Source organism: Silene latifolia, chromosome Y (genome assembly GCF_048544455.1).
Source record: "Silene latifolia isolate original U9 population chromosome Y, ASM4854445v1, whole genome shotgun sequence".
Lineage (NCBI taxonomy): Eukaryota > Viridiplantae > Streptophyta > Magnoliopsida > Caryophyllales > Caryophyllaceae > Silene > Silene latifolia.
In genome coordinates this window covers 122,260,737-122,286,815 of record NC_133538.1, presented here as the reverse complement: position 1 = coordinate 122,286,815, position 26,079 = coordinate 122,260,737, and the positions used below count along the sequence as shown (strand labels likewise).

Genomic DNA, 26,079 nt, shown 5'->3' with positions numbered 1-26,079 from the left:
GTAAGTGCATACTCGGCCGAGTGTCCAATATTCGGTCGAGTATTCACTATACTCGGCCGAGTATTCCTCGGCAGAACCAAAATAACACACAACCAAAGCACTACTCGGCCGAGTAGGCTCTACTCGGTCGAGTAGTCACCAAGGAAAATCCGTAGTGTTACAATCTTCCCCCCCTTAAAAAGAACTTCGTCCCGAAGTTCACACTCTACTATACAAGCAAGCGCAACACTACGTCACAAGACTATACCAACTACATAAGACAATTCCAAGGAACTATACAAGCACCACAACAAGTTACCACAAAATCATTTCCCGACTCGAACCTAAACAAAGAAAAACAAAACAAAACACCATCGCGACCATCTCCTACCCCCCTAAAAAGACAACGGTTACGTCCCCGTAACCAAACATACCTGATCAAAGAGGTTAGGAAAACGTTCTCGCATAGCTTCCTCAGGTTCCCATGTGGCTTTCTCCACATTATGATTAGACCAAAGGACCTTGAGTAAGACCGTCTCACCATTCCGGGTCTTACGAACCTTGCGATCAAGAATTTCCTTAGGAATCTCGGCATAGGACAAGGATTCATCAAGTTCGATGTTCTCCATCTCAAGGATATGCGACGGATCACTCACATACTTCCGGAGTTGAGATACGTGAAAAACATTGTGCACTCTATCCAAAGCTGGTGGTAAGGCTAACCTGTAGGCTACCTCGCCAACACGGTCCAAAATTTCATAAGGACCTATAAACTTTTGGCTTAGCTTACCCTTTTTCCCAAACCTCATAACACCTCGCATAGGTGACACTTTCAAAAGAACCTTGTCACCTACCGCAAACTCAATGTCCCTGCGGTGTAAGTCGGCGTAGCTCTTCTGGCGATCTTGAGCTGCTCTCATCTTTTGGCGAATCAACTGGATTTGCTCAACCATATCTTGAACCAGTTGTGGCCCTAAAACCACTGCCTCAGAACTATCATCCCAACAAACTGGACTTCGGCATTTTCGGCCATACAAAGCTTCAAAAGGTGCCATCCCAATGCTTGTATGATAACTATTATTGTATGAAAACTCGATCAAATCAAGTCTGTCTTCCCAACTGCCCCCAAAGTCCATAACACATGCCCTTAGCATGTCTTCCAAGGTCTTGATGGTCCGTTCTGTCTGACCATCGGTTGCCGGATGAAAAGTTGTACTCATTTTCAACGTTGTACCCATCAACTCTTGCAGTTCTTGCCAAAACTTTGATATGAACCTCACATCACGATCAGAAATGATATCTTTCGGGATACCATGTAACCGAACCACATGCCTTATGTAACCCAATGCCAGCTGCATCTTAGACCAAGTATCCTTCATGGGAACGAAATTGGCTGACTTGGTTAACCGATCCACAATCACCCAAATCATGTTGTTACCTTGTTGTGACCTAGGTAGCCCCACAATGAAGTCCATGGAGATCGACTCCCACTTCCACTCGGGCACTGTCAAAGACTGAATCTTACCTTGTGGTCTCCTTTGTTCACCTTTGACCCTTTGGCAGGTCAAACATCTAGCCACAAACTCAGCTACATCCCTCTTTATGTTCGGCCACCAAAAAGTCTTCTTAAGGTCTCTGTAAAGCTTGTCACCACCCGGGTTAACTGAATAAGGAGTGCAATGAGCCTCTGACAAGATCATTCTCCTTAACTCTGCATCGTCAGGAACACACCATCTCCCATCAAAACGAACACTCCCATCTGGATGTATAGAAAACCTGGAAGCTGCTCCACTCTCTACCTTTGACTTCCACTCCTGGATCTTAGGATCAAGCTCTTGCTTACTTTTGATGTTTTCATACAACTCTGGCTCGATCGTCAAATCCCCGATGGTATCCCCCTCTCGAATCATAAAGATCCCCAAACTAGACATCTCATCTCTCAACTTCAGCAAGGACATAGCTGTACATAGCGAATGAACGCTCTTCCTACTTAATGCATCTGCAACAACATTAGCCTTACCCTCGTGATAGATGATCTCCATATCATAATCTCCAATCAGCTCCATCCACCGTCTCTGTCGCATGTTAAGCTCCTTCTGAGTGTAGATATACTTTAGACTCTTATGATCAGAGAACACCTTAAAAGTTGCGCCATAAAGGTAGTGCCTCCAAATCTTAAGAGCGAACACAACTGCACCCAGCTCCAGATCATGAGTAGGGTAGTTCTCCTCATATTACTTCAGCTGCCTCGAAGCATAGGCTATCACTTTCCCTCCCTGCATCAAGACACAACCAAGACCATTCTTTGAAGCGTCGGTATAGACCTCAAAGTTCTCACAACCCTCTGGCAAGGCTAGGATAGGAGTTGTGGTCAAGCGTTCCTTTAAGGTCTGAAACGCCGTTTCACAACTCTCATCCCAGATAAATCTAACTTCCTTCCTCATCAAGGATGTCATAGGCCGCGCTATGTTAGAGAAATCTTTCACAAATCTCCCGTAGTAGCCGGCAAGGCCTAAGAAACTCCGAATCTCAGCAACATTCTTCGGCGATTCCCACTTGGTAACGGCCTCAATCTTACTAGGATCCACAGATACCCCCTTCTTAGATATTACATGGCCCAGAAAAGCCACTTCCTCTAACCAGAACTCACACTTGGATAACTTGGCATAGAGATGATTTTCTCTCAAGGTCTGCAGAACTATCCTCAAGTGCTCTTCATGCTCTTCCTTAGTCTTAGAATAAACTAAGATATTGTCGATGAAAACAACCACAAACCTATCCAAAAACGGTGTAAAGATCCGGTTCATCAAATCCATAAAAGCTGCTGGCGCATTAGTCAACCCAAAAGGCATCACCACGTACTCGTAGTGACCATAACGAGATCGGAATCTTTGTTTTAGGAATATCCTCATCCGCTATCCTCGGTGATGATACCCCGACTCTCGAGATCACTCTTAGAGAACACACTGCTCCACTTAGCCGATCGAACAAATCATCAATCCTCGCAAGAACGGATACTTATACTTCACTGTGACCCGATTGAGCTCTCTGTAATCAATGCACAGTCTCATACTCCCATCTTTCTTCTTTACAAAAAGAACTGGGGCTCCCCACGGTGACACACTAGGCCTGATATAACCCTTGCCTAATAACTCATGTATCTGCTTTTTCAACTCTGCCAACTCTTTAGGTGCCATACGGTAAGGTGCTTTAGATATAGGACCCGTTCCCGGCTTAAGCTCCACGCTGAAATCAATATCCCTCTTGGGAGGCAAACTCGGTATTTCCTCAGGAAAGACATCTTCGAATTCTCTCACCACGGATATCTCAGAAGCTGTCGGCGGCTCTACTCAGTGATCTCTCACATGACAAAGAATCAAGGGACACTTCTTCCTTAAACATGACTTTAAGGTCATCACAGCTATGAACCTACACTTAGGCTTTACCACAAACCCTCTATAGGACACCCTAACACCCTTGGGACCCTTTAAAGACACTCTCTTTTGTCGACAATCTATCCTGACATCATACTTACCTAGCCAATCCATCCCGACAATCACCTCAAACCCATCCATAGGGAACTCTAACAGGTCTACTGGTAGATCTACCCCTCCAATCACCATGGATATACCCTTATATAACTTGAGACACGACACAGAATCCCCTGAAGGTATGAACACATCATCTTTTACAACCTCAAACTTCCCCAAACCCATAGACACAAAGATGACTTTTAGACACAAAAGAATGTGTAGCCCCTAATCAAACAAAACAAAGGATGGTACATTATGAACAAGAAAGGTACCAGTAACTACATGAGCATCATCTTGTGCTTCCTGCTTGTCCATCATGAAGAGCTTTCCTTTTTTTTGTCCTCCACCCTGAATCGAAGCATTGGAGGTACTTGGCTTAGCCGCCGAATCCCGAGTGATTTGTTATTCTCGGGCGCCGATAAGATCCACCACCACCGCAGTTGTAACCGCCCCGGTTACCCCTGTCCACCTCTGTTGCCCCATGAACCTCCCGGTCGGTTGCTAGCAAAACTCGAGTCGACCCCCGAGAAAAATTCCCGATCGAGCTCTGAACCATTGCGGGCTTGTAGCTCGTGCATTCCCCTCTTTTGTGGCCTATCCCACCACAGTTGAAGCACGTAAGGTTGGTGTTGTCACTTACAGCCCGACCCCCATTCTTTCCCCGACCACGAGAACCTCCGAGAAACCGGCTCCACTAGAAAAAGTCTTAGCATGGTTGAAATTCCCTTTCTTGTTGGTTGGTCGATCGTTGTTCCCGCCATCACCTTCCTCTTTTCTGTAAAGTCCTCTCCTCGATCTCTCTTGAGAGATCCACCATTCTCTCAACTTGACCCGCTCTCAGATACACTTCCTTGAGGTCAGTAGCAACCCCCCGGTGGCATACGACTCACGATCTTAGCAGATAAACCCCTCTCAAAACGGAGAGCCAAACCTCTTTGCCCGAGCTGCATATCTTCAACATAACGAGATAGCTCCAAAAACCGATGGTAGTAATCGGTGATGTCATCTCCTCGGTCATGGTGAAAGAATCAAAGTCGGATCTCATCTTGTGTCGGATATGCTCCGGCACAAATCGCCGCTCTCTCATATCACTCTTCAACCAGGACCACGGAATAGCCCCTTCCGCCCGGTAGTAAGCTCTAGCATCATCCTTGACATTCTGCCACCAAACTGCAGCTTCTCCTCTTAGGTAGTACACTACCTGCTCAACAATCATGTCCTCGGGGCACTTAACCATTTCCATGAGAGCTTCAATCTCACGGTGCCACTTCTCGAGCAGCTTTGGTTCACCTACCCCGTCATATGTGGGAGGGTGGAAACGAGTAATGTTGATGCTAAGCTGGGTTGCATCCATCGTCTTCTCGTTCCCTTTTCCCACATTTTTGAGAGCTTCAAGGAGAGCCTCTTGTTGCTCAATCATGCGAGCAACCTCATCAAGAGTCATCTCTGAAGCTTGGATCTGCGCGGGAGTTCTTTTGGGCGGCATTTTGAGCTGATAAGAATTAAAGAAACGTAAACACATGCTCAAAATTTAACACTCTTCCGCCATAAGAACACTCGGCCGAGTATACATCATACTCGGTCGAGTAAAGCCAACTCGGTCGAGTATTCCCCCAGATACTCGGTCGAGTATCGACTCCAGAAGCGAACGTCAAAACACAAAAACAACACTCGGTCGAGTGTAACAACACTCGGTCGAGTGTAACAACACTCGGTCGAGTGTAACAACACTCGGCCGAGTGGACACTACTCGGTCGAGTATACGTTCATACTCGGTCGAGTTATCACAAACAGTAGCGACTGCTACTTTCCATCAAACAACACTCGGCCGAGTTCTTGGTTACTCGGCCGAGTACCCCATACTCGGTCGAGTACCTGCCCTGCTCGGCCGAGTTACGCTATAAACAGGTTTACAGATTACAATTCCCCTATCATGCCCACTATTCCCGTAGCAAATACATAAGAACTTAAAAGCCATGTTATAATCACATCAGCATACAATGCATATATTAAAAACTTTAATACCACATTTTAATCATATCAGCATACAAATTGTACATATGCTAAATCCAACATTGTAATCACTACCCGTTTCATCTACCATTCCTCCCATCACAACAATTAAGAACTTCAACACACATATTTGCAACTATCGACTTTTACCAACATGCATCTTCACATACATGCACATACAAAACCTAGCTCTCATCACACTCCCCCATGTTACCGGCTCGAGTTAGTAAGGGCCAATTTGCGACTCCGGGACGTCTCCCGAGTCTTTGCGGTAGCTCCAAACAACTCTTCCCGTGTTCATTTTATTTAGACTCCCTAGGTTCGTTAAATTCATTTGTTTAGGTGCCGGAATCTTCGGCTCTGATACCACTTTGTAACACCCTCTCATACCAAGGTGCCTTACCAGGACCACCCTACCATGAAAGTGTGTTACCATCTCGGTTGCCCGAGGTTAGTACATACCAAAAGCGTCTGAATTGAGCACTATTATTAAAGTACTGTGAAATGTAAAGTTTACAATATCCAAAACCAAATACTGTTTAACACAAAAATACAACTTCAAAGTCTTAACATTAAAGGAAAACCCACTAAGACTCAGACGGTGATGTTATGACTCGTGGTGGCAAATCTCCCAAGATAATCCCCAAGCTCTCACTAGCAATACCTGTCAAGCCTGCTCACCATCCCCGAATGGATCACCGCAGATTCCACAAATAACAACGGGGTCAGTATTACTCGACTAATAAGACAAACAAATGCAATAATCGTCTGATCATCACCAATTCCCAATCATCCAAGCTCACACAGTAACCGACTGCACACCAAAGTGTGTAGCCCTGCCAGATTACCCATCGCAACAGGTAATCCTCGCCGCCAGTGGGTGACCGCAGCCGATCCCACCTAGTCCAGCTCCTCAACGAGGGACAACGATCCCTGTCCCTTAATGTGCACATCCCCTCCCGTGGCGGGTTCCACGGAGGGCGAACTAGGGTGTGAAGCCACTCCCGCAAGTGACTCCACCACAATCACAATCACATGACATCGCAGTCATCTCAATCCCCTCACACCAACATTGTCACAAAAACCTCCATACTACGATGATCAACAGACAACGATAATTACAACAACATGTCATGCAAAGCACAGTAAACTGAGTAGGGAAACCCTACCTTAGCAACCAACAGCAGTATGCAACACGAACAATAAAAAAGACTCCTCTACGAAGTCTTCTCCTATACAATGATCATGCAACACGATTACACTTTGTACAATTCCCAAAATCCCCTTCTCATATAAATGTACAGTAACCCAAAAAAAGTACAAATAATCACGAAGATAAAACTTACCAACAGTGCAACGAGAACTTATACGCAAGAATCACGACGATTACCACACAATGACGCTACGAAATGCTTAAGAGAAGGATTAGGGAATGATTTGGGTGTGATTAGGGTAACGTAGAAATGATAAAGCTTTTAAAATGATATTAGAAACTGACGCGGAAATATAAAATACCCTAAACATTCCCTAATCAAACCGTCGAAATAACACTCAGCCAAACCGGACACTCGGTCGAGTAAGTGCATACTCGGCCGAGTGTCCAATACTCGGTCGAGTATTCACTATACTCGGCCGAGTATTCCTCGGCAGAACCAAAATAACACACAACCAAAGCACTACTCGGCCGAGTAGGCTCTACTCGGTCGAGTAGTCACCAAGGAAAATCCGTAGTGTTACAATGGTAGACTTTGTTTTGGTCCTGTTGCATGTATGGCGGTGGTCCTGGGAGGTTTCGTTAGGTGAAATGGGTGTCTTTGGTTTGGGAAGCTGCGTTTTGTGAAGTCACGGTTGTCTCCGTCATCGTTTTCGTTTGGAGTGAGGTCTGATTGTGAGGGTTGCACTGTATTTGTTGGGACTGGTTGGGGAAGCTAGGGTCTGGTGGTGATGGTGGTTGTGTCGGTTGCGGTGGTTCCCCTTTTTAATGTTTAATCAATGTCCGTGTCTTTTATTTATTCAAATAATAACCTTCTTTTGGCTGAGGGTGTCATGTCCCTTAGCCATTCGGGGAATAGTTTGTCACCTTATTAGGGAATCAATAACAACAAATGTAATTTTGCATCCGGCTGGTGTTGTGACCATCTCTTTCTGGCTTTTTGAGATGGTTTTGGTTAGGGGTCTATGAAAGTTGCTTACTTTATCGCTGGTTACATACTTTCTCGCTTTTCTAGGCTACGAGTTTCTTGTCTATAGGGATTGTCCTCTAAAGTGCAGGAGTTTTTGCTCCTTTGGAGACAGATTTTGGTCTGCTTTCCGCCTCTTCCTTCTACATCCTAGTGGCGTAAGTGCACTTTGTGCTTTCTTGATGGTTCAAGCTTCTCGTTGGTCTTCAGATGCCCTTTATCATAGCCAAGGGAATGAATCTCCGAGGCACATTTTTGTGTCTTGTTGCAGGTATTTCTCCGAAACTTTGTCTGTTAAGATGAGAAAAGGTATGATCGACCTTTTGGCCAGCTCTAGCTGCCCCTTCATGAATGATGGGGATGTTGAAGATAATCTTTGTGTGCAGTTAGCCGTACGCCATCAACACTCTTATGTTAGCAGATGTAGTTACTTTGTTGTTTTAGCTTATGGTGGTATTACTAAAATAAGTGCATTTGGCCAAATGAGTCAAATGTCATCTATATAAACCCTAGTTAGGTATATCTTTATTTACAGCTGCAAAAAAAAAAAAAAAAAAAAAAAAGATTTACAGCTACAAAATATGGTGCACACAATCGACAATAATAAGCAAATCTGTTTTTTAGGATCTACATAAATTAAGTCGGTTGACATGCTATGCCGGTGAAGTCATTGGAGCAAGTATTTTAATTCATGTTTAGCAACCTTACAATTTATCTAAGCACATTAACATTAAGAAGAAATTAAAGCTCCGGCTAAAGAGTATTCATTCAGAGGAGATTGAGCATGAGACTAAAGTGTATTTTATTCACATTTAGAAACCTCTGGATAAAGAGTCTTCATGATAGGTTGAGTCTCACAACACGTATCTCCCAATATAGAGGTAGAGAATTTATCGGCTATCTCACTCCGTTAATGACAATGTGGCATGGCTTAATTTGTGATTGAAATAACTATGCAATTACGAATATTAATTTGCAAGGTAGCCAGACAGAAATTATCATCTAAAGATTAAAACTAATAAAATAATTTAATTTGCATATTATATATTTTATACGGCTTTGACTACAATTTATTAAAATTAAGGTTAATAAATCATTCGCTATTATTGAGACGGCCTATTAGTGGTTAAATACGTACACTTTTACTACTATTGCAAACATCGAGATAATACGTGAAAATAAACGTAATGTTCAACAATTGTTATAATAAAACATAATTTTACAAGTGGCCCGGGCATCGCACGGGTATTAAATCTAGTCTATATTATTAAAGAAAGCTTTTTTCGAGCGATTAAAGAGAATCCAACTTTTCAAAACTACCTAAAATATATTTTAATGCATATATTTTTAGAGATAATAATCAAGATGTAAAATTGATTATATATTGGAGAAGATAATATTTTATCACATCATAGCCATAACCCAACCCTAAAACGAGTGTAATGCAAATAAAATTCTACTCTATATTATCTTACGTAAGCTAAATTAATTAGAAAATAGAGGTATAAAAGAATTAGTGATTTATTTTGCATATAAAAGGAAAGTTATTAATAATGAAATTAATAATTTAATGAAATACCTAAAATATAAATAGTGAAATTAATAATTTAATACTCCGTAGCATAAAATAGTGGTGCATATGTGTTTGATTAGTAAACTAAATTGTCAAATAATTCTGTTCCACATAAAAAACTATTAATGTACAAAATTAGTTACGTTTCCTTTTAAAAATTACTTTGTGTTTAGTATTTAACTATTTAATGACACCTTATTTAAAGAAACCCACACAATAAATTCAGATTTGTCTATGAATTACTTACTTCCTGAAACTTCGTTTTTTCTTTGTTGTTCCGTGTTGTTGTCCTTCTTTGTTAGTTTTAATTTAACTAATGGTTGTGTTCGTATTCTTTCTTTAATGTTTACTTATTATTAATCTCAGTGTTTAATAGCAAAAAATTAATCCCTTCACAAAGTCTTACATAGTTTATCGTTTTGCAGATACAATATGTTACATTCGCCATATAAATAATGATAGCTGATCTTCGTCATTTCGGTGAAAATTTAGTAACGTTCCGTATAGCATATATGAATGCATATTATACATTATTTTGATTTATTTTTTTTATAATTAAGTTATTTATTATTTATTTATTCTCGCATTAAATTTTTGTTTTGTCTTTCATTTTGGCATGGTTTTGTAAGATTTACTCCGTATAGAGATAATAATCAAGATGTAAAATTGTTTATATATTGGAGAATATAATATTTTATCACATCATAGCCATAACCCAACCGTAAAACGAGTGTAATGCAAATAAAATTCTACTCTATATTATCTTACGTAAGCTAAATTAATTAGAAAATAGAGGTATAAAAGAATTAGTGATTTATTTTGCATATAAAAGGAAAGTTATTAATAATGAAATTAATAATTTAATGAAATACCTAAAATATAAATAGTGAAATTATAATTTAACAGTAGGTCTTATGAGAGACCGTCTCTCGCTAATTTAGTGAGAGACATAATAGGGAAAAAAAATTATGTGGGTCCCTCACCTTATCATGAGAGAGGTCTCTCAATAATGTTATTGAGAGACCGTCTTTCGGAAGTTTTTGTGATAATTTAATAGTATAATAGTGGTGCATATGTGTTTGCTTAGTAAACTAAGGCTCTGTTTGGTAAAACGAACTGAAAAGGTACCTGAAATCTGAAAAGCTACCTAAAACATGAAAAGGTAGCTGATAAGATAACTGGAAATTAGGAGCTGATAAGGTGACTGATTATATAAAAAATTGTTTGGCAAATTAACTGAAAAGCTAACTTATTTTGGTAAAACGACGTAAAAAGATATAATAATTATTTAATATATTATAAATTGAAAGGGTAAAAAGGTAATATTATCAAGAATCAGGTACCTGAAATGTGAAATGCTACCTAGAGTAGCATTTCATTTCAGGTAGCTTATTTGGGCAAATAAGCTACTTGCCAAACACTTCCAGAAAAATAAGCTACCTGGAATTTTTCTCAAAAAAGCTACTTCAGTAAAAACAGATACCTGAAATGTCTTACCAAACGGAACCTAAATTGTCAAATAATCCCGTTCCACATAAAAAACTATTAATGTACACTGCACCAAAAAAAAAAAAACTATTAATGTACAAAATTAGTTACGTTTCCTTTTAAAAATTACTTTGTGTTTAGTATTTAACTATTTAATGACACCTTATTTAAAGAAACCCACACAATAAATTCAGATTTGTCTATGAATTACTTGTTTCGTGATACTTCGTTTTTTCTTTGTTGTTCCATGTTGTTGTCCTTCTTTGTTAGTTTTAATTTAACTAATGTTTGTGTTCGTATTCTTTCTTTAATGTTTGGTTATTATTAATCTCAGTGTTCAATAGCAAAAATTAATCCCTTCACAAAGTCTTGCATAGTTTATCGTTTTGCAGGTACAATATGTTACATTCGTCATATAAATAACGATAGTTGATCTTCGTCATTTCGGTGAAAATTTAGTAACGTTCCGTATAGCATATATGAATGCATATTATAAAATATTTTGATTTATTTTTTTATAATTAAATTATTTATTAATTATTTATTCTCGCATTAAATTTTCGTTTTGTCTTTCATTTTGGCATGGTTTTGTAAGATTTACTCCGTATCTATAACCTAATATCTCCATTCTTTCATATATACTTAATAATAGGGGCATCTTATTTGTCAGGACACCATAATTTTTAAGCTACCTCATATAAAATAAAGCGAGTATGTTTCTATTTCTCTAATTATGGACATTATTTTGTTTAATTGAATTTTTTTATGAATATAGATAGAAGCAGAAGAGCATCCTGAGTCAAAGTCTCAAAGGACAAAGATACATCATAAAACAAGTTGTATCATTTAACAATATGGGTAATAATCTAAATTTAGGTTTTTAGAGTGACTCATATTTATAATATACACTACGTAGTAGTAATATATTCATCTTATTATATTAAGAGTCTTTCAAATTTTCAAATGCAAGAACATTTACAAAGTATTGGACTATAGGCTATATCACGGCTTACAAGCGATGAAAACGATTTAGTCTCCAATTTTTAGGAACTACCTATAAAACATCTATTATGTTTTTTTATTTTGTAATTTAGGAATAATAATATATATATTTTATATATATATATATATATATATATATATATATATATATATATATATATAGAGAGAGAGAGAGAGAGAGAGAGAGAGAGAGAGGCGGGATCTCGTGAGTTGGGGTCTTATGGTGAGTTGTGACTTGGGGAAATCAAGGGCTGAGATTAAAAGAAATCAAGGGCTGAGATTAAATGATAAATTAGAAAAAAAAAAGGAAAAATCGAAAAATACAAAAGCGCTGAAACATGAAAACAGAAACCTCATTCTAACGATATTCTCTCTCTCTCTACAAATCAAAAACAGAGAAAACTCAAAAATCAGAACGCCGACTATAGAAAACTCATTAAAAACCTAATAAGATTACACAGATTCGTTGATTTTTAGCTGCAATCGAATTACAGGTAATCTAAATTCGTTGATTTTTAGTGTATTCAATTGTATTTTCGAAATTAATATACAATTCGTGAAATTCGTTGATTTTAATTGAATTGAATACTTGATTTTCTTTTTTCAGTGTAAAAAGATGGACAACGAGATTAATAACAATGTTAGCGAAGAAATCAACTCGTGAAGTAAATATGGAAACAGGTAATACTACTATTGATTCTTATCTCTTTATCCGCCGTTGTTTATAAATCAATTATTGATTTCTATGTGTTTCTCAGCTGTTATTCTGATATTATTGTACTGTCACGCTTGTATTAGAGTAGAAAAAGAGAACTGTTATTCTGATATTAATGTACTATTATTAGCCTGAGTGTTTATAAATCAATTATTGATTTCTATGTGTTTCTAAATTTATTATTCGATATTATTGACTTTATCTGGCTTGTATTAGAGTAGAAAAAGAGAACGTTATTCGGTATTAATGTACTATTATTATTGTAATAAAGACAAGAATATGATTATATTATTCGACTGTTATTGTGATATTATTGTAATATTATTGTGCTATTATTGTGCAGTAGCATGAAAATATATGCCTTGCAAAAGAGTAACATAATAAATACAGTATTATCTGTATGTAATAAAGTAGAATCAGAGTACTGTTATTCTGATATTACTGTACTATTATTGAAAAAGTAGAGAAACATGATGATATTATTATCTTTGTTATTCCGATATTATGCTACTATTGTTGTGATATTATTGTCTTTGTAGCGTGAAAATATACGATTGATAAGAGAGTAGCATAAGATAAACACATTTAGTGTTATTGTGATGTTATTGATTGTCGTCTGTTTCCCGGTTTGTTGTTATCATCTTTATTATTGTCACATTTTTCGCAATTTTGATCTCTCCCCATGCTCTTTGTTATTGTGATGTTATTGTGATTTTGTTGTCCACTTGATTGTCCTCATTATATTAATTTCTTGTCGCAGATCTTCTTTCATTGTGTCTATTGTTGAAGACAATGCAGTCTTAACTATTGGGGATTCTTCTAATAACAATATATACACCAGCCCAACCTGTTCGGACGAAGAAAACGATGAGTTTGTTCCAACTCTTCATTACAAAGAAGACACAGGGGGACCGAAAGGTGGGTAAGGACTGTTGAGAGTGATTTTACGCCTAAACGTGCCATGTTCTTTCTTACCTTGGACGATGCAAGACGAGTTCTACAAAGATATATGCATCAGCTTGGATTTGATGTGAGAAGGTACACAAATGCGCAATATAAGGGGGCGTCAGCGTCAAATCACCTGGTGCATAACAGATGGGGGTATAGGGATATGAAAAGAAAATCTGCGACTTGAAGCAACAAATCACGAAGCTGGTAATTTGAGTACGGAGAGAGAACAAAGACCGACGAATTAGACGACCAAAGAAGCATGCTCGACAAGGTGTGGTGCAAGGAACACATGAGGTTGAGAACTGTGAAAAAAAAGAGACGACGGGCCATTTGGGTATATTGTGGATGTCTTTGTAGACGTTCACAATCACTCTCTTTACTCTGTCAAAAACGGGGAGTTCGAAGCTCTCAAGGGACGTCCATGACTACATTAAGAGGACCATTATTGATCATACTAAGCTCAACATAGGTCCAACATTGAGCTTCAGAATTCTCAAGGAATACTCAAATGGTTATCAGAATATCGGGTGCCTCCTTGCTAGACTTCAAAAACTTCAAACGAAATATCAAGTGTTACATTGGGGATAACGATGCTAAAATGTTCATTGGGCATTTCAAAATGTTGGCTGAAACAAAAGGGTTCTATTTTGCTTATGATCAGGATGAGAACAAATGCTTGACGAAGGTTATTTGGGCTGATAAGGAAGGGATAAACAACTACAAGTTATATGGAGACACGATCTCGTTTGACCCTACTTATGGGACAAACAAATATTTCATGGTGTTTACTCCCTTCACCGGAGTAGACCACAACAAGAAGACGGTAACTTTTTGGTGGGTTACTTGACTTCGAGAGTCGCATTCATTTGAGTGGATTTTTAAAAATTCCTCGAAGCAATGGGGCAAAGAACAGAACCTCAATGTGTAATTACAGGACGGTGCCCCTGGAATTAAAAAAGCCGCCCAAATGTCTTCAACCATTATGTCCACAAGTATCGCATGTGGCATATCATGCAGAAAATGCCCGAGAAAGTGGGAAGGGCAATCTGCAATGATACGGAATTTATGACCGACATAAATGCCGTTGTGTGGGATGTCGACCTCGAGCCACACGAATTTGAACGAATCGAAAATTATTGAAGCCCATGGTATGGAAAGCAACCGGTGGTTGAAGTATGTCTTTGCAATCAGACAAAAGTGGATACCGCCATACTTTCTGGATCTGCCTCTAGGTTGTTTGTTGCGAACAACCCAGAGATCCGAAAGTTCAAACAACTATTTCAAGCGGTTTTAAAGCCATTTTGGAACCCTCGTCGAGTTCTGGATGAGGTACAATTCCGCAATAGAGCAGCAAAGGCATATACAAAGGAGGGTGGATAATGCCAATGAACATAGTATGCTCGAGAAAGTAGGGCCGATGAAGGTAGAGATGCATGCCTCACTTGTCTACACCCATCCTATCTTTGCGGACTTTCAGAATGAAGTCAAACATGCCATATGCAGCATGAGGGTCGGGGTTTGACAACAAGTAGGGGCGGTGGAGTACCATGACGTTCGTGATGGTGAAGCACAGGAGCTTCCGAGTTGAATTTAACACCAAAACTAACGAGAGCAAATGTGCATGTAAGGCATGTTTGAGAGGCATGGCATTGTTTGTCGCCATATCTTTGTGGGTGTGGAATGGTAGGCGGGTCCACAGGATACCCGACCCTTATGTCCTTGCTCGATGGACAAAGAAATCCTACGAGCCGGTTGTCCGAAATGAAAATGGAAAGGTGATAGAAGAGATTGATGAAGGCGACATCAAGAAAGCCGAGATGTCAAAGGTTTGTCCGAGATTTATGCAATCGTCGGGGTGATGGACAGTTATGCTACGGTTAAACACATGAAGCAACTGCAGAAAATCGACACAGTTCGGGGAGAACATCACGGGACCAATCGAATCGAAGACTAAAAACCAGGAAATCGAGGCTCTTCTAGGCATCACGGCTTCAAATGACATTGACCTTCGACCGCCAAACCAGGCCAAGAATAAGGGCAGTGGCAAAAGATTAAGGTCCTCCAAAGAAAAGGCCAAGACCAAGCAACAAAAGAGGAAGCGAAGATGCGGTAACTACAAGAAGTGGGTGAACCACAACAAAGAGAACTTGTACTCTTCCATTTCTTTGAAAGTCCCCCTTCGATGACGATGATGAAGAAGAATCGTAAAGCGAAGAGGTATTAAACGGACTAATACTCTCCTATTATTCTAATGTTCTCCTCTTATTCTACTGTTATTCCCCTATTATTCCTATGTAACTCCGCTATTCTGCTGCTGTTGTGTTATTCTACTGCTATTCTTCTAATAACGTGTTGTTATTTTTGAATAGAAAACGGATATTCTTTGTGGAAATGGATAGTGTATGCAATAACAGCAGAGTAGCTGCTAAATTTAGTCTCTTGCTATTCGCTATTAATGTGTTGTTATTCTCCTGCTATTAATATTATTCCACTTTGCTATTTCGCTATTAATGTAGCTTCTAAATACTAAGCAAAAATTGCAACAATATAAATCAGATGCATGAACTAACAAAAATTGCAGGAATATGTTATCCTTTTATTCTCTTTGTTATTCCTCTATTATTCTGTGTTACTCTGCTATTCTGCTGCTTGTTGTGTTATTCTCGCTATTCGCTATTAATGTGTTGTTATTTTTTAATAGAAAATGGATATTCTTTGTGGAAATGGATAGTGTTCGCAATAACAGTGAGTATTTTGCTATATTTAGTCTTGTTATTCGATATTAATGTGTTGTTATTCTACTGCTATTAATGTTATTCTCTGCTATTTCGCTATTAACGTAGTGCTAAATACTAAGAACACATTACGGGAATATGAATCGATGCATGAACTAACAAAGACAAAAGAGACGCAAAAGACAGCGGCTACGATGAAGACCTCGCCTAAAAATGTCAAAGACTTTTACTATTTGTCATTGTTTGAATTACATTTTAACCTAAAATGTATCTTCTAGATAATAAAGTGACATATACATTATATGAGAATTAAATACTAGTTACTTTAATTTTTTTGGTTAATATTATCATTGTTTTTTCACAAACCACCCACAAAAAAAAGCGCAATTACACACTACAACAATAGTTGAATAATAGATTAGTAATATTTATAAAAAGCGGTTCCACTTTTGGTTTTCATTAAAAACAGTTACCTAACCTAATCTAATATAATTACAGGAAAACTGTTTATATTCCCCAAACCCCTATAAATACTGCTATTGCGTGGTTTTTTTTTTAAAACACACACACACACTGAATAAGCACAGAAAAACTGTTTGTATTCCAGAAAAAACTCTGCATATCCTCTGCAAAAGGTAATTTCTTATCTTTTTTTTGTTGGTACATAGGTAATTTCTTATCTTTCTATACTTGATTACAGAAAAACTGTTTCTATTCCCCAAGCCCCTATAAATACTGCTACTTCTAGTAAAAAAACAAACACACACACTGAAAAAGTTCATTCCAAAAAAAAAACTTTATCTCCTCTGCAAAAAGGTAATTTCTTATCTTTCTATTCTTTATTTTTCTATGATGTTTATTTTTCTTATCTGTCACACTATACTCTATGCTGCAGAAAAGGTAATTCTCTTTCTTCTGCTTTGGTTTGCTTTTAATTTGGTTGAAATATTATAAACATCTTTTTATAATGCAAAAAGTTTCATACTTCCAATCTTTGCGGGATGAGTGACGAATCGATGATAGCCGAAGGTCCCGACAAGGCAGGAAATCGATGAAGCCAAACGGACGATAGAGTCTCTCACGATAGAGTTGATCGACACAAGGACAAATTTAGAGGCAGCAGAAACTCGTGAAGAGGCCTTAATAAGAGAGGTCGACAGTGTAAAGGCACGATTGAAGGTTCTTTGAACTTCAAAATGAACGTATGCGTAGACAGTTGAAGGAAAAGAAAAATAGGAACTACACGGAAGCCGACATGGACAATCAATTCATTCTTTGGTGTGAATGCTCGAGGAAGTATTACACTCGAAGCCGATATTTCAATCTCTGGCCATTGGACACGATCCTGAAAGCCATGGAACTTATGGAAGCATACAAAAACCCTTTTGAGGATGAGTCGGTGGAAGTTGAGAGCACTGTCCAAGGACCGGCACAGCAGGCGTCGAGAGAATAGAATAAAGATATAAAAATCTAACGATGATGGTCCAGGGTCACGCTTTTAAATATGTTTATAATATTTATTGCTTTAGAAATAATGGCTTTAATATTTTAGAACGTTAATGTTTATTATGTAAGTACTATCTTTAAGTGCTATTTACAACTATTTTTAAGTAATGTTGGAATAACGAAGTCTTTGCGAATAATAGTGCAACAACAAAGATAATAAGCGCTAATTATGCAGAATAATCGCAATAATGTGCAGAATAATGGTAGAATAACGAGTGTAATAAAAGCGGTCTAAACCACTTTGCTTTTACACTTGACTAAATTTACACTTGAATAAAAATGAATAGTTTTAACAAAATAATCTTTGGACTAACAGTGGAATAACAAGAGAATAAACTACTTGTTATGCGGAATAATAGTGCAAAAAGAGAAGAATAACGGTGCAATAACAATAGAATCACAGTTGAGAAAAAACGACCATTGTGAGTTGAATAGAAAATGCATATTCTTCGTAGAAATTGGATAGTGTTTGTAAACCTTAATTAAACTAGTGGAATAACAATAGAATAAGTGTAGACTAATAGTACAATATAAAGCAGAGTAGCCGCTTATTATGCGGAGTAATCTGCAATAACAATGAGAATAATTGTAGAATAACACTGGCAAAAACAGACTAAACCAACGCTTTTACACTTGACTAAATTTACACTTGAATAGAAATGGATAGTGTTTCTAGAAAACAAAGGTAATAAGAAAGCTTAATTAGACTAAAATAATCGTAGATAATTGTGCAATAACAAAGACAACAAACTCGCTCATTATCTGAATAACAATGCAGAATAACAAGTGGGATTAGAGTAAAAATGGATGGTGTTTGAAAAAAGTACAAGTAATATGAAAACTCAACTAAATTAGAGTACACACTGGAATAACACTAGAGTAATACGGGAATAAAAGACAATAAACTAGTAATTATACGAATAACGATTGCAATAACAAAGACACTAATAGTTTAACAACACAGTTTACACTAACTTAGTCTGACTTCCCTGGATACACAACATTCAAAGGTCTTGCATTCATGACGATGCGACTCTTCACTACCAATGAGATGATTGGGGTTGCACTTGGGGCACGCCGGCAACTTGTTCCTCTTTGCCGCCAAACCCAACGTCTTGGCCTTTCGATCTCACAAGCCTTCACTTTGTCAAGAACTACTTGCCTATGAAGATTAATATCCGCCAAGATCAGGGAAGCCGACATTTCAACACGAAGCTTGACGAGCAATCTTGTTGTGAAGATTGCACTCAAACACGCTTCCACCATATTCCGCCATCGTGTATGAAGAAGAAACACCCCGACTCGAATTCAATAGTTCCTTCTTTTTCCATTTAAAAGGCACATCAACGATTTTGAAATTGCGGCAATCTTGGACTTGAACATTATGACCCTCCATAAAAACATGCATATAGTTTGCCACAATCTCGGCCAATCTTCTCTAATCGGCTATTTGCTTGGAATCGTGAGTCATGTTGTCCAAAATATCAATCGATTCATTCAAAAAGTTGATGCAGAAACAAGAGTAATGATCATTGTACAGAATCGGCACAAACACAAGGTCGGAGTTCAGACGACATCTTCCATTGCAGAAATCGAAAAACACATTCCGAATGCCAATGACTTCTTACCGGACCGTCAAGAGGACTTGAGGAATCAAAGTTCTCTAAGAGTGAATAAAGAGGATCCTTCAAAAGAGAAAGCATAAACAACCAAAAATAGTGCACAAGTGTTAACTTTATATCAATACTTGTGAGTCAATCTGTAGGTAATAACGCAAAATAGCAAAGGAAAAAACAAAATACCATATGACGAACTCCGAAAAACATTGAGCTTGGTTCTGAGCGTTCCTCAAACTCCAACGAATTCAAAAGAACCGACCAAACATCAACTACTCTTGTTGTCATCATAGTAGCTGCATCTACAATGGAAACAATATCCCTCTTGTCCAAAAACACGCCGACCTCGTCGTTGTACAACACTAACATCTCCCTGCATTCACAAAAAATAACATATGATGAGAACAGTGGGATTACAGTGGTATAACAGCACAATAACAGTTCAATAACAAAACAATAACAACGAAATAATAGTGGTATAACAGCAGAATAACAAAACGGGATTGACAGTGGGATTACAGTGGACTAACAGCGGAATAATAGTGGTATAACAGTAGAATAACAGGTCAATAACAGCAGAATAACAAAGCGACCTAACAGTGAAATTAGACGACTCGTTAGGTTGACAAAAATAACAGCATAATAACAGCATTAACAATGTTGGACTAACGGTGGGAAACAGAAAGACTAGCGAACAGAACACCACAATCAAAGAAATGAAAATCGACACATACTCTTCTTTCAAGCGAGCGTCTTCACGAAGAACAAAGTCCACCACTTGCTTCCGCACCTTGACATCTTAGAGAACTGTTTTTTGTTCTTCCAAAACAAATCCGACACCGCAACAAACCTCTTGTCCCTCGGCCCGCAATCCATAGAGCAACCAACCCCGTCGTCCGCCTTACCCTTTTACGACTACCCAAAGCCGACTTTGGACTCACGGGGCTATCCACACCCCTGCTTCCCACTTGACGGTGGCGGTAGGGGTCTTTCTAGAGAATTTAGTCTTTGTCAATGACAAGTAGGAGAAGCGACGGGCTCGACAACAGTGCGACGTCTTAACCTTCTTACCAACGGTTTTCACCTCCGGAACCACGACGTTTCTTACCACTTTGAGAAGCCCTCTTTTCCGCATCCTCAATACGCCGTCTCTCTTCAAGCACACTCAGGGTTTCCTTTCTTGTCTTGTTCAACTCCTCCAAACTTTTCAACACATCTCCCCTAGACTCGTTCATATCAGACAGTACCAATAAGGCAACGATCTCAGCGCGGTAGAGGGTTCTTGAATCAGAATTACCCAAGTCACAATCAAAAACAGTTCCACGGTAAAAGAGCATATGTAACATCGTATATACACCGCAGTCCAAATTTTCAATCGCAGCCGTTTGCCAGGTAAAAGAGACGTTGACAATTTTATAATCTTTAACCTCCCCACCTCGGGCAACTCCTTTGTGGACCAGGAAATCAGACATCAAGTTCACCCTTTTTTTAAAAAAGGAAAAAGAAAACATAATTACTAACAATACTTAAACAAACTAGGCTAAACACCAAGAGAAAATTAAAACACAATAAATGACTTACGGCGAGTTTGACAATACACCAAACGTACACACGCTTTGTTGATCATCAAAGCAAACATCGCCTCTTGAAATACATTATCAAGATATTCAACCCTCTTGAAATGAAATTGATGCACAAACTTGACTAAAGTGCTCATGCAAAAGAATTGGGATGAAAATCGGGAAAATATTTGGCGAAAAAAATTGTTACTAATTATGTGGATCTTTTAAAAAAGCGAGAAACACATCGAGAATAACAAACAGAGTAATAGTAGACTAACAAAGTAGAATAGTAGTAGAAAACACACAAAGATCTGAGAAAACATACCATATCGAAGTAAGAACACACTCTCTCTTGTTGTTATTGACAAACACAGTAAATGACAATTTGACTTCCGCACATAAATCACTCCTGGAAGCCTTATCATCTTTCGACGGCATACAAAGTCACCGCAATGGATACTAAACAAAAAGTGGAGAAAAAGAGTTGAAACGTGATGCAAAAATGAAAAATAAAGTAAAAGAAACGATAAGATAGAGTAACTAACCATTGCACTCATCCCAAAGAAAAGTCGACTTGGGCTTCCTCTTATACAAGTATCATTCAGAAAGAGGGACCACCAGTTGACAACACCAAGCATTATCATTGTATCTGGAACCATCGATTCCATATCCTCACGATTCAGGTAACTGTCCACACCCCAAGTGACAAGATTCTCCCTTCAAAACCGAATAAACAGGCAAAATAAGAGTCACATGAATAAATTTTTGAAGAACAAAAAGCAGTATAATATATTAAACAGAAAGCCGAAAATTTTTACAATAAAAACAAGCTCTTACCCTTGCGAAATGTTATGATCATTCAAGAAGCAGTAGTCTGCAACCTCTTTCCGCTTCAATAGCATTGGGTTGAAAACATGTCCCATCGTTATCATTGATTTTCACAGGACAACTAGCTCATGAGCCACAGGACCACAATTATAGGTGCATCCGAAATTCTGAGGCACAACAGACAATAGTAGCTCCTCATGTGCAGCAGAGTGCAGCAAATAACTTGTACAGATAGTAGGAGCATTCAACCCAACAACGCCATTGTCCTCTGGGACAGCCTCACCAACAACAGTACCAGCCTCCGACACAACCTCGGAATCCTGTTTATCGATTTATCTATCTCAGACGCAGACCCCAAGCAACAAGTCCGCATGACAAGACATCACCACATCCGCTACCTCCTCTTCTCAAGTCACGAATGCTTCACCGCCAATTTGAGTGGAATGTTGAGTGTCATTACGCAATGGAATGTCGCAGACGGTATCCGTCACCTCCGTCTCGAGGCAAACAAGCATCGAGGCTTTGGAATTTGAGTTTCTTTAACCTCTACGGTGTACACTCAACAAAGATAGGCACGTCCTGCGGCGGATTATCAACAAGATAGTCTTCAACTTGAATGTTAACGTCCTCCACATCATTGTTAACATCCTCCACGTCAATGGTAATATCCCCAACATCAACTACTTTCTCACCGACATCGGTGGCTCTCCATAACGAAACCGAATGTCGGCCACGGATATCCGTCGTAATAGAATCTAAACCGAGTGGTGACAATTGTGGAGTCCCCACCTTTGCACTTTGTTGAATGACGGGACTATGTTCAACACCCTTCTTTTCAGCTACACCCTTCTTTTCGAGATATAGTGGCTTTGCACATCCGATGACCCGACACACTCCTCATAGAATTGAAAAACAGGTTAAATGATGGGGGTTCAATGATGACATCTTCAGGTCTAGCTTTTTTGGAAAGCTGGTTCTTGAGAACAGATTGATCGCGATTTATTGGCCGCTTGCATAGCCAATACATGCTTTACCCGTTCGTCCAACTCACGGATAACTTGATCCGTGAAGAAAGATGGGTGGCAACCAAATTCTCTGACCCTTCACAACCAACTTTTTTCGATTGTTTGTTTGTGCTTTCTTTATGACTCGTCGGGTTACTTGGCTGGGCAACTTAGCAGCAGGTGCTTGACCCATAGCCTGCTGGGTCTTCTTCATCATCTTCGACTTTATAAGTTCCGCCCGTTCCAAGTATCGGCGGCATAAAATCTGAGAGTCCCTCTCATTAAGAAGTATAAGTTGATGAACATCCTGTCAAGTTAAAATCCCAAAATTTTACTTAAAACAGTACAATAATAGTAGAATAACAGAGGAATAATAGTACACTAGCAGCAAAATAGATAACAGTGGATTAATAGTAGAATGACAGTAAAGTAATAAAATAACAAAGGAATAACATTACACTAACAGCAGAATAAATAACAGTGGAGTAGTAGTAGAATAACAGTAGAATAACAGTGGAGTAACACTTGGAATGAAAATTGGAATAACAGTGGAATGACAGTAGGAAAACTGAGGAATAACAGTGGAATAATAGTAAAATAATAGAAATATGACAAATAATGCTTGAGGACAATAACAAAATAACATTTTAGAATGATTCGTTTAAAAATAATCAAACAGGTGCTTACGTCGACCGCTGCGGACTGTACTTGCTCATCCATAAGAATATCATCAGGTAGATCCACAACAAGACATCGACGTTGAGTACGTTGACCAGAGCCAACGATGTTTGGGCGAGACAATGGGAAAGCAACGTCTGAACGCTCCCCAGTGCCCAGGAGCACCGGCGGTACGCCTCACGCTGCAACCTCTCATTGAAAGACTTAAAATCCCAATGTTTAATGAGCGGCAGCTCATTATTCACCTGATCACCGCTAAAGAAATAACGGTGAAAATAGGTGATAGCCAACAACACTACACTACAACGAATATTTTTCCTCCGGATAAGGGCTTCACGCACAGAAGTCACCAAGTCTGAGAAGACAAACTGCACCAATTAAGTTCCTTGATCCTAGAAACATCTTCCACAGCGCTTAGAAGTCTAAGATCAAGCACATAACCCGACACAGGAGCAAGGAAACACGACATGGCAAGCAGAACAAAAGTCTTCTTAAACTCATCGTCCGCAACCAAAGACTCTAGCAGGGTCTCCTGAACTTTGTTAAGTGGTATCCCATTTTTGTTATTGGCGATACCATACTTCTCACGCCAAGCACGCTTCAAAGCTTCTCCTTGGTGTCTGCGAGAACAGGAAACCCAGTAATAACCAAATCCACTTTCGCACTGAATTTGGTAAACCAAACACATCGTGCACATCATCTCATCAACTCGAACTTCTCCGTTTGGATATTTCAAAATACTTCCCACTCCTAAAAGCATATATAAACTCCTGGAACATGGTATGGGGGAGGGAAGAAAGCTTCAACTCAAGTAAACCCCGAATCCCATTTCCCTAATGACCTCCTTCCTCGCTCCTCGGTGAGGGCTTCAATAACTTTGAAAAGAAAAAGGCCAAAGTGACTAGTAAATGGATCGGACTTGTGCACACAAAAGGGGAAAAAATATACAATGCATTAAAACATTTAAGATAACATAAGCAAAAGCGTGAGAATAATAGCAAAATAACAGGAGAGCATCAAAAAATAACACGAAAAGTAACATATTAATAGCTAAATAACAGCAAAATAAAAGTAGAATAACAGTAGTATATACAGTGGGATATTTCCTGCAGCAACTCCAGCCTGAGGTTGCTTGCTACTTACCACAATTCCCTTCTCATGCTTAACTTTGGCAGCCAACTTACTACTAGTCTTGGGTGGACTAGACGACAATTTCGCAAGTTGGGTCTCGGCCTTTCGTTTGGTTTTTTTCGTGGGTGGTTCGGTTGTACATATTTCTTGACTACGAGTACTCCTTCTCGAGAAGCGAGTGCTCTTTGATGGAGATATGACACGGGATTTGGATGGAGACGGACCCGGAGAATTTGATGATGACGGTTGAGTAGACTTTGATGAAGCGGTGGATTTGATTCTTAACTTCATTTTTACGCTTTACTATCCGGAAAATAAAGATAAGGATCACTTTCAATGATAAATAAGTATTCAGCTAGACTTTTTTAATAATGACGCCAGAGTGAGAGTACCGTAAATGAGAATAATGAACACTAACAATTAGTAAAACAAATAACAAGAATAAAACACAAAAAGAACATGATGGATGTGTAAACAAAAACACGAAAGAGAATCAAAAGAAAAGCCTCTTTGAATAAAGAGTCAAAAACAGTTTCAAAATTACATACGGCCTACTTAAGCCTTCATAAAAACAAAATAGCGTACTAAATTACAGCCAGAAACGGTTTCAAATTATATAAAACCCAAAATACATTCTTTCCCACAAAGAACCAAAATGTACTTCCGAAAATACAGGACATAACATAAAAAGTCAGTCAACGTCAACAACATCGACTGACTTATAATACAATTGGTGAGCAAGATCATAAGCAGAAGGAAAGTCCCTGAGTGCGTCAAAGTACTTGTGAATTAGACTGATCCGTTCAGATACAGGTGCATCAAGGATCTTGTCATGATCGTATATATACTGGAAAGCATGCAACACCGTCTTTGATGGCTCACTTGCAAGCATATAGCACTTGCATCGTTTGGAAACTACTGTCGAGCCCCTTGACAAAATCTTAAAACCTTGACTGTGACTTGTTGTTAGAACTTTCATATATTCGGTGTGAACACCGGGCGCACTTTTATGAAATCGGAATATTTGTGACCATTTCTTACAAACAAGAGACATATTACTCTTGTCCAAAGTAGTCTCTACATAATCGAAAACTCTTTCCATTAGGTCCTGGCTATTTAAAACTGCCGACATTGATTGATTACGACGACGAACTCGTACATTAACTTCAAAGCACTTATCAGTCTTATCGTCCAATAACCATCCCAATTTTTTTTTCTTTTTAGTAGCGAACTCTCTAGCAAATAACAATTTATCTTCATTCACTATATTTATTGCCCATCCCTCACAAACGAAGTCCATTAGTGATGCTGAAACCTACAAACAAACAAAGCCAAACAAACAAAACCACTAGAATAACAGCAGAATAACAGGAAAAGAATAAGGAGTCGTTTTGTTGATCAAGGAACTTAATTTTCCTAGGAACTTCAATTTCATGGGAATTAAGTTCCTACATCCAATTCGGGTGAATTTGGCAAAAGTGTTTGGTTGCTCATGTAGGAATTAAATTCCATGGGAACTTCCAATGACCAAGGGGGGAGTAGGTAAGCCAATTCCTACATCATGTAGGCATTGGAAGTTCCTGGG

The 26,079-nt window shown here is 38.7% G+C and overlaps 1 protein-coding gene across 1 annotated transcript; it reads left to right on the top strand.

The window, feature by feature from the left end:
- The first annotated feature begins 14,981 nt into the window (after positions 1-14,981).
- On the top strand, positions 14,982-15,620 carry LOC141628828 (uncharacterized). Its single transcript, XM_074441924.1, has 2 exons — positions 14,982-15,260; positions 15,348-15,620. The coding sequence occupies exons 1-2, from the start codon at positions 14,982-14,984 to the stop codon at positions 15,618-15,620; spliced, it is 552 nt and encodes a 183-aa protein (XP_074298025.1).
- The last annotated feature ends 10,459 nt before the right edge of the window (positions 15,621-26,079 follow it).